Source organism: Protopterus annectens, chromosome 3.part0 (genome assembly GCF_019279795.1).
Source record: "Protopterus annectens isolate FY-2018-M chromosome 3.part0, PAN1.0, whole genome shotgun sequence".
NCBI lineage: Eukaryota > Metazoa > Chordata > Ceratodontiformes > Protopteridae > Protopterus > Protopterus annectens.
The window spans coordinates 425,823,829-425,834,665 of NC_056731.1; the positions used below are offsets into that span (position 1 = coordinate 425,823,829).

The 10,837-nt window shown below is 40.5% G+C and overlaps 1 protein-coding gene across 1 annotated transcript in view; it reads right to left on the bottom strand.

Annotated features, from left to right (window-relative positions):
- F13A1 (coagulation factor XIII A chain) overlaps positions 1–10,458 on the bottom strand; it is a 1,111,088-nt gene extending 1,100,630 nt beyond the window's left edge. Inside the window, exons 1-2 of the mRNA XM_044064861.1 lie at positions 10,325–10,458; positions 3,592–3,765 (exon numbers count right to left, since the gene is read on the bottom strand). Of these exons, the coding sequence (XP_043920796.1) occupies positions 3,592–3,751 (160 nt within the window). The 5' untranslated portion in view covers positions 3,752–3,765; positions 10,325–10,458. The remainder of the gene's footprint in view (positions 1–3,591; positions 3,766–10,324) is intronic.
- Positions 10,459–10,837: the final 379 nt, after the last annotated feature.

Genomic DNA, 10,837 nt, shown 5'->3' on the forward strand with positions numbered 1-10,837 from the left:
AAGAATTTCTTTGGGTATGCTAGTTTGTCCCATGTTTAAGGTGTGCATGAATAAGAACGTACTGCTGCATTTCTGACTTCAGAAAGGTGACACGTATCACAGAAAGATAAAGCTGAACAAAAGCATACCATCATGTTTGGATCACCAAATCCATCAAAGGGTTGGAGCATGGTGCAATGTTTAACTTACTTACATGAGGTACAGGGTTACATTCTTACCTTTGGAAGGGAAATTTGCTGGGCTTAAAATGTCCTGCAATGGCAGCTAGCTTATTACTTACATAGGAACATATGAATCTGTCAATCTGAGCATTGAAGCATAAACATTACTCATAAAATGTACTGTTTGAATATTGTCTAATAAGCATGACTTATCCCTAATATATGACACCTCTTTGTTAAACCTTCCATCTCCAAGATGAGGAGCACTACCTTTCATAATGTGCTACAAATGGGCAAAATGTGGAACACTTATAGACTCATAGGAAGTTACTAGGCTATTGGCCCTGAGGCCCATATAAGCCTAGTCCATGTTTAGACAAGTCAGCACCTAAAGCCCCTGTCCAGCAGGGACACAGGTGGAAACCCAGGGGTATATTGTCTGTTCCCCATCCAGTTATCCAGGTTGCTCTTAAAAAGGGATAATGAGGTACTCTGCTTGACATGGAGAGGGAGTCTAATCCACAGATGGGGGAGTCTCTGGGATATAAATTTGTCCCTCCAACAAGTCCTATTGTTGTCACAGACCAGGTTGAGTTTGCGTGTATGGGTTACTCGAATGGAGCTTGACTTGCGGATATGCAGCAGTCCCATCAAGGTAAGGTCTGAGGTTGCTTTCTGTACCAGACAGATGTCACTTCTGAGGAGTCTGTATGAAACTAAGTAGCGGGACAGGGCTTTTAGTTTATCTGTGTATGGTAGATGTTTGAGACCCTGGATTCTCCTGGTGAGAAACCTCTGTGGTCTCTCCAGCTGCTGCATGTGCTTTGTGAGGTACATGCCAAAGGGGATGTTGTACTCAATAATTGGCCTTATAAGGGAAGAATACAGGGATGTTATGGCCTCCTTGTCCCTGGATGAGATACCTCTACTTATAAAGAGGGCTATGTAAAAAACTTTCTGTACAACAGAAGAAGCGTGGTGGTCAAAAGTCAGGTTGTCATCAACCTGGGTGCCCAAATCCCTCATGACTGATTGCATGCTTAGGATGTTGTTATTAAAGTGATAATATGTGCTGATGTCACTCTCCCCAAAGGGGATAAGGATACATTTTTTGGCATTCAGCTTGAGGCCATGTTTCTGGCACCAGTCATTTGTTTGGGTGAGACCTTCTTGGAGGATATCCACATCACTTGGGGAATTGATGACAGTGCCCAGCTTGCAGTCATCTGCAAACTTGGTCAGCCATAGCCCACTGGTTTTGGCCTGCACCTCAGAGAAGTCTATCCCGAATAACACAGGCCCCAAGGATGAATCCCTGGGGTATGTCACTCATTACAGATCTACTGCTTGAAGTGGCTTCCCCTGTTTTGATTAGGTGGGCTCTATCAGTGAGCCAGTTTGCTACACATCTGGCAACATATGGATTGATGCCTAGCTGAGAGTTTATCTATTATGCCTGAGTGTGGAATACTGTCGAAGGCTTTGGCCAGATCAAGGTAGCTGGTATGCACCATCTTTCCCTCGTCCATGGCTTTGGTGGCTGTCTCAAGGAAGTCAACCAGATTTAACAGATATGACCTCCCCCTGACAAAGCCAAACCATGTGTGGGGTTGAGTGTTTGGAGGTTGTCAATGTCCCTGTTAATGATGTCCATGACATCCGTTCCATGGCCTTGCAGATCAGGCAAGTTAGTCTGATGGGTCTATAACTTCTTGAATCGGTGGATGCTCCACCTTTGTGTAAAGGGATGACAGTGGCTGTCCTCCACTTGGCAGGGACAAAGCCAGTACTCAGGCTTTGGCTGAATAGGGTGTCGAAAGGAGGTGCAAGTTCAAGCCTGAGTTCATGTAGGATGCAACCTGGGATGTTATCAGATCCCATGGAGGCTGTGAGAGGGCAATGATGACCTGTTCCCTAGAGATAAGGAGAGGGGGACAAGTACTGGAGATGCCCTGATTTACTGATGAGGGGACAGAGGGATGAAATTTTCACTGAATCTGTCAGCTAGTAGGTTGGCTATATCCACAGCATTTGTGTATGTAGTATCCTTGACCACCAGTTCTGAACCAATCTGGGTGCTTCCTTTGAGATAGCGGACATATATGAAGAAGGCCTTATAACTATCTCTAGTATATGTGACCAATTTGGACTCACAGTTGGCTTTAGAGATTCCATTAGTGCTCTTATTTGCTTGTTCAGGCTAAGGAGAGATTGCTTCCAATTGGGCACCTGCTCCTTCTTGGTCCTGGACAGCATCTTTTTCCTTTTATTATATAGTTTATTTATTGCAGATGTCCATCATACAGGTTTACTCCTTCCTTGTGGAGGATGATTTTTGTCCTGTCAAGCACTCCTGATTCCATCCCTCTACATAAATGCTTGTATAGTGCTTTGGTGCAGTTTTGGATATTGGTGCCAGTTCCCACAGAGGGGGAGGGGGCTGTGAAGCTGTTTATACCATCCCTCTCTAGCTTGTAATCAGCTTTGGAGAATTTTTTTTTGTTTGTCCCTAGCTAGAGGGGGGGTCAGGGGAGATGGTGACTTCGAAAGTGACTACTTTATCATCGGATCTTACCAGGGAGGATAATACTGTATGGGTGCTGCAGTGGTTACTCATGTTGGTTAATACCTGTTACTTGCTAACAAGTTACTAAACTTCCATGAAGCTCACAGGATGGTTAAAATGTGAAACTTTTTACTTATAAAAAGTTTGTTTGATGAATTAATATGATTCAGTTCTATTTATCATGGATATCAGTTTTAAAACTGAATGTGTGACATACCCTTTCAGTGTGGAACTTCGAGGAATACCAATTTTCTAACACTCAAAATGAGGAACGTTCCTGGTAACGAGGTAACATTGAGAGGTATGTGGCTGAGTGGGGGCACAAATTAAACTAACTTTAATTTACATCTACTGCCAGTGTTCAGTTTCAAAAATAGACTGCATCAAAGGAGAAGGTTATCTGTGTGTGTGTGTGTGTGTGTGTGTGTGTGTGTGTGTGTGTGTGTGTGTGTGTGTGTGTGTGCACGCGTGTGTGTGTGTGCATGTGTGCAAACGCGTCTATCTGGCCATGAAAAAAATGTAAAAGTGAAGGTCAACTTTGAAGTCATCCACATGTTTATTAAAAAATTTCAGTTACAACAGAAACTGAACATCAAGAAAAGGAAAAAAAAACAGAGTGGTACATACAAATTACTACATGGCAGTGAGTAGGCAAACAACAATCAAATTAGTGATACTGTGGTGTTAAGATGTCCATGAGTGTCTGGGTAAGCCAAAGGCGTAAGAGCTGTGTGTGTGTTGGATGCAAACTTTGTATCCTGGCCATATTAGAAATCAACCTTGTCCTTCATATTTGGATTGAATGTTCTTTAACCATTTAACTCCTTTTTTTAAACACTAGTGCACTCTAACCGTACAGCTTACCATCTAGCTTTGGTGGAATTCCTCTTGGAAGCATGATAAAACTTTCAAATTCGGGGATGGAGCCCTCCTCAGAGTTTGAAATATCTAGCGGCGATGCTCGGCGACCGATGTTGGTCAAGTGTTTAGGTTTCTGCCCTGGATCGGTGGTCCCTTCAGACATGTTTGCAGTTGTTACTAAAAGGAAGAAAATGGGAAAATCATGTGTACACCAGGAAATTTAAAAGATGTTCTTTAAAAGATTACAGTCAAATAAAAACAAAACAATGCATTTACGTAAATTGGAAGAAGTTGTTCATCTTATATGGGGAGTAAGTAACAGTGATTTTGTACTGTAATATCTTAGATTTTTTCAAGAAAGCGACTGATGTGTAGTCTAAAAATATTGTTTTAAAAGAATAAAATTACTCTATCACTTTTGTTTACTACTGTCCAGTGTATATAATATGCTGTTAGAAGAATGACGTTATGACTTGAAGATGCTTATACAACACTCGTCTAAATGTATATTATTAAATATACTATTGTTGAAAGAAATAAGGCTTCAAAGAAAATGTGTGCTTATTTGAATTAAAGTGCTAAAAAAATCCACACTGAAGCAAGTCCTTGGGTGCACTTTAAGTTAAACAGCCTTAACACAACAGTGTTCACTGATGGATTTCAACTGATTGCCTCTCTGGTTTCGCTGGTTTCTTTGCATTCCACCTGGTTTACACCCCTTGTGCTATCTTCCTCCCCCAATACTAAGTCTATATTAGAATCCTGCTGAGCATGGAGCCATCTTTAAATTTCTAGTCTCCCACCAGGACACAAGTGCTCTTCATCAATTGTATTCTGCTTGCTGGAAAGCCATTAGACCTCAGGAATTTGTTTAAAGTGTTCAGATTTGTAAAGTAACACTTACTTTTGACTCTTGTCTTGGTGGGCTCTGCACCACGCCGTTCGCCCTCGCTAACACTCGGGCTCTCTCTGTTGCCCTACCCTACCCCCTATTCCCTCCCACCCACCCCCACTACCTCTACATTTACAGTACTCACAGCCACACTCACAGCCCACCCTCACATCAACTCCACCAATCACAGCTCCTCAAGTCAGATCATATTACACCACACCAACTTGCTCCACCACAAAATACTCCCAACCACTCTAATTCCCACTAGGCATTATTTACATCACCCACACTACTTACTCATCCACATATACTCCCACCTAGAACCAACTTAAACTTTATAACCATGACTAATCACACAACTAAGTCTAGTCTGTCTTCTCATAATTCTTTATAACACCACAAGTTATCAATCTAGCAATATTCCTAAACTTAGTATCACAACACTACATTATGCACTCTCATATAGAGACACCGCACATTATAATAATATCTGCCCACAATTGTTCAAGAACTACATAACAGACCAATTCAGAACTAAACACATATGTTCTCATTCCTACTCCAAAAAACACAATACGTTCTCACACTCATCACCAAACTCCAACATCTGTATCACCATTTTAACGCCAGGCTCACCATAAGTGGGGATATCCAGCCCAACCATGGCCTAAATCCATCCTGTCCAACACAAACTGCTCCAACACAAATGTTAGAACATAACACCCCCACTATCTTCATCCCTGGGCAAATCAACAACAGCAGCAAAACCAACCATATTTGTAATGCTAAATATTAATATTAGAAGTATCAAAAATAAAATACCTGAACTCCAGGCCACAATAGCACACTGCTCCCCGGACATAGTTGCTTTAACAGAAACCTGGCTAAATAAAAACATAGCTAACTCAGAAGTTCTCCCTACCGGCTACAATATCATTAGACAAGACAGACCACTTTGTAAAGGGGGTGGAACTGCCTTATTGTACAAGTCCAACATAACTGTACATCAATTACCAAACTCCTACCTCTCCCCAGTAATTGGGACATACTTATCTCACAACTTCAACTTCACCCTAAAAAGGTCATCACCACAACTGTGATCTATATTCCACGTGGTAATACACCTAATATCCTTGAAAATGTCTTATCCTGGTGTTCTTCCACAAACTCACAAGAAACCCTTATTCTGGGGGATTTCAACCTAGACTGGTTCACCTGCATATCAGAACCACCAAGTAATCTAATAAATCTCAATGGCTACCAGCAGCTAATCCAAATTCCAATTAGGTGTGATAAAAAAATCTAAAAGGGAATCTATCCTTGACTGGGTCCTAACTAACAACCCCACATTGAACCCCCATGCAGGCAGGCTCCCAGACACCTTAAGTGACCACAACATAATATACCTTATACATAATAGAACAAGCATATGCAAACCCACTAACTATATATCCACTAGAAACACAAAAGAAATCCCTCCTGAGGTCCTCAATACTTTACTCTGTAACTGTGACTGGACCCCCCCCCTAAAAACCCTCCCACTTGACCAGGCTGTAGCATATTTCTACAACACCTAGACACTGTCACTCCATTGAGCAAAATCAAGGTTAGAACCTCTACAAACCCCTGGCTCAGTAAAGAAACCAAACAAATCCTCAAGTCCAGAGACACTGCCTGACTTTACTATAAAAAAAAACAAAGAAACACAAAGCCTAAGTACCAAGAACTGTGCAACCGTGCAAAAAATGCATTAGACTGGACAAAAAAATCATACTACATGACATTACAATTTAAATACCAACACAACCCCCCAAAATTTTGGAAACATGTAAACCAACTACTAAAATCCACCCAAAAGGCTACCCCCAAACCAACCACCCCTGACACTAAAGTTCCCATCGAAACACAATACAACTCCCACTTTGTGAACTCAATTCTATCCTTAGTATCACAGGACAGTTCCTTCCTCACTATCCCCCCCAACACAAATAACTCTAATACTAGCTTTACCCTCAAAACAGTTTCCACCACTTCAATCAAAAGCATGCTCTCCAAACTAAAAACCTTATCAACAGCAGCCGACCTACTCCCCAGCTATTTCTTAAAACTTACAGCAGATGCTATTGCTATCCCAATCTCCACTCTCATAAACAGATCAATTGTTGCAAACTATGTGCCCAAACTCTGGAAAATATCCTATGTTACACCCATACATAAAGGCGGGACCTCCACTGAACTTAATAACTACAGACCCATTGCTTTACTCTCCCCCCTGGCCAAAATCCTACAAAAATGCATCCATACCCAGATGCTAAAATATCTCCTAGACAGCAACATCCTGTCACCTACTCAGCATGGTTTCAGACCTGCCCATAGTACCACGACACCCCTACTCTCCTTCACAAACACAGTAAACCGTCTCAAAACCGAAGGCCTGCAGGTGTCAACTCTTTTTGGATATGGCCAAAGCATTTGACACAGTCTTGCACCAAGTCATGCTAAACAAACTAAACCAATATCACCTATCAAATTCCACTCCTACCTGGTTCCAAAGCTACTTAACTGACAGGTACCAAGCTGTGAAATGGGAAAATTCTCTTTCTCCTCAGCTGCCCATAATTATAGGAGTCCCACAGGGTTTTATCTTAGGACCACTACTATTCACGATCTTCACAAAGGACCTCCATACCTCCACACAGCATGCATCTATCATTCAGCATGCAAATTACACTACCTTAATCTGTGCTGCAGAAAACATTCCCACCCTCCTGCAAAACAACTCAACTAGCTTTCTGACGTTGAAAACTACCTTACCAAAGCCCAACTTATCCTCAATCCAAAGAAAACTCAGCTTATGATTATAACCAGTTCTAACAAAAACACTGATAACAGTCAATCCACTATCTACTCCACAAATGCTACTTCATTCGCTCCAGTGGCACAGGCTAAGCTATTGGGAATAACCATAGACTCCCACTTAAAATTTGATAGTCATCTCAGCTTAACTATTAAAAAAGTACATGCCAAACTTGGATCACTCTACCGTATCAAACCATTTCTTACCAACAACACGAGATCAGCCATTGCTCACTCCCAACTTCTATCCACCTTACTCTATGCATCTCCCATTCTGACTAATCTCAACAAAACTGAACTAAGCAAAACCGTAGCTTGCTATAACAGAATTGCCCGCTTTGCTAAAAATTGCTCATATAGAACTCATCATTTTCCTGCTTTGAGACAGGTCCACTGGCTTGAACTGCCCAACCTCCTAACCTACAATCAGCTCTGCCTCTGTCATTTGATCTATTACCTCCTCAATAAGTGCCATGCCCTCAAAAACCTAGTACAACATCACTCAGCCAAAAGGCCTCTTAGATCATCAAGCAAACTACTACTAGAAGTCATCAACAGCTACAACAGTTTTGGAGATGCACTATATAGTAGTTCAGTGGCTAAAAATGGAACTCTGTCCCCACTAGCATTCAAAACACATCATCCAAAGCCTCCTTTAAAGACCTCATCAGGCAACATCTCAAGCAAAGTTGGCTGTGCCATGATTGCTCCCAGGTTAGTGAAAGCGGAAAAGGTACACATACCAAACCTAGAGTACTTGATAATAGTTTTCAGTCTTACTCATAAACACTGACTAATCTACAATGTATGTACTGTACCTGTGTTGTTGTTTTTCTTTCGGCTTTTCCCGGTTGGGGGGTCGCTACAGCGGAACTCTGGTCCGCTAATGACTGGCAGTAGATTTTTTATGGGTGCCGAGGGGCAAGCTCAACGCCCAACCTTCAATGAAGGCATGCCCATTTACGCATGTCTTTCGAAGGCCACTCGACCGTGGGGAGGACATGTTGACTCCACACAAAAGGTGCTCCAGCCGAGACTCGAATGGGAGAACTTCTTGCTGTGAGGCAACAACGCTACTGCTGCACCAACGCGTAATATTATGTACTGTACCTGTGTACTATGTATGTATTCTACCTATGTTCCAAATTTCAGCTGTATACCACAAATCTATTAATTACCTTTATTTTTAAATTAATATTTTTTGTTTGTTCTCTCCACTGTAATTGTTGTGCTGCATACCACTGTAAAACATGTATTTTGTAATTTGTGTGTATACTGATTATGTGTAAAATAACTAAATGTATCTGTAATTTTTCTATGTGGAGCTTTTCTCCCCGGGCCTCTGCTGAAAAAGAGCCTTTTTGGCTCAGACTCCCCCGGTTAACAAATGTAAAATAAATAAAATGTGCCCTGACCAACAAAAAAAGGTGGTTTCATGTAGTAACAATAAAATTGCGTTGTTTGTTTATTTATTATTTGCTTTTATAATGCCGTATTATCAAAACTCATTTTCAGGAGACTAAAATTATTTCAGAAATCACTTGAGAAATAATTTAATATAGCTTAACCTCTAAGCTTTATCACCACCTTCACCGTCAATAATCAACAACTGATCAGAAAGGAAGGATGCTTGAGTGTTTTACATACTAAAACTTCTACACTACAATGAAAGTTTATAGTTAGGTATTAATAAGCATTTCTATAATTATTACTAAATCGTTTTCATTAAATGATGTGCTCACAAAACTTTAGATTTGCAAAGAAAATGTATTATCGTCGCGGTTTGGCTAGTCATTTTAGTTGAAAAGAAAACATTTAAACTACTCGGGAATTCTAGACAAAGCCAAAAGTAATCGGAGTAGGGGTGGGAGCACAATTACCACAACCATGGATTTTTAATATTACCTTAATTCACTCAAAAAAGCTAATGAGTGTCTTTTTACCAACATGCATTTTCCGAGTTAAAAAATGTGAAACTTAGTGGTTTAGCAAAAAAACATGAATCTATTTTGGTGAATAGGGCAAAAATATAAGGTAAAACGAGGGGCATTCTGCAAATTCTGTGACAACTAAGATGTATGTTGAAATGTTTGACTTAAACATTATGCGCGATTGTGTGTTTGTGATTCTTTAATGAACAAAACAGACTGCCGTCAGCCGTGGTCTAGGGGAACTGTTAACTTCTGCGCCTCCACAATCACTGACAACCCAAATGCAAACAGGAAACGTGTCCCATGTCAGGGACACGTTTTTTATACTCCGTACAATTATTAGAAATAACGTGTATTTTTAAGTAAGTTAGCAGGTTTGTGATTTGTATTATTGCTTGCAATTACCCCGTATTTCTGGAAAAATTCAACGTTAGCAAGGAATAAGTAACATATAACGTCAACAGAACTGTTTAAAATTTGTTTTTAAGTTTCTCTATAAAATAACGCACAATTAAGGTGAGAGTTACCCACCATGTGCGATTGAGAAGACCTCCGGACTCAACCAGGTTAACAAAATATTAAATATGTACGTGTGTGTGTTTAAAACAAGTCATGCGCATAACAACCGTTCATTTATTATTACTGATGCAAAAGTAACATTTACGTCAAATATCTTGACAATTTTAACAATCTGCACAAAACTCCAATAGTTTCAAAGCAGCGTCAGATCTAAAATAATGGAAAGCAGACTTTATCTGGCGAGAATAAAATGCTCTTTATACTCAAATTCAGTAAGTATGTTATCTTATCATTTCAGAATATCAGAAAAGTATTCCTTATCTTATCATTTCAGAATATCAGAAAATTATTCCTGTTTGTCACCCAAAAAAATAGACACAAAATGTGTAAGAACGGAGGGATTCAGAAATCCTGATTAAAATATCCAATAAATCTAACCAAACACAAGTTGAAACTATTTAGTGATAAACAACTACATGCCAGCGAAGTGCTTAAAACATGCAAATACAGTAACAAAATGCTTTAGAACTTGTATTACCTCGACAATTCAGATACAAGCCAAATTTGAAACAGGCGCTCCGCTGAAGGCAAGTAATGCAGTTTGTCTTTGATCGGTATATAAACTGCAGGACGGCTACCTTTGGCTCCTCCTACAGTCTTTCACCAGTAGGCAAAGTGGAGACAGTGTACACTAGTTTCCGCCCACAATCTTTCAGACATAAAAGCAAGAGGCAGGGTACTTCAGACTCCTCCTCCAGCCCGTAAATATACACACCCACCGCATCCGGAAAGCAAATTCTAAGTCACAGTAATCCAAGAAAAAATTGAAAGCAGTTGCACTCTTACGTTAGCTAGTCCGTTTATAACTAGCCTTGCGTTAGCATTGGAGTGGTTGCTTGACTCAAATGTAGACAAACACAATGTGTGTGTTCCTAAAGCTAGAGCTGTGGGGGTTACAGTATTCGAGGACTTCTCAAGATCTTAGTGTGGGGTAATCCTCTCAGCTGTCCCAATATCAGGGATGCATCTGATTTTGAAGCAAATTTTAGCC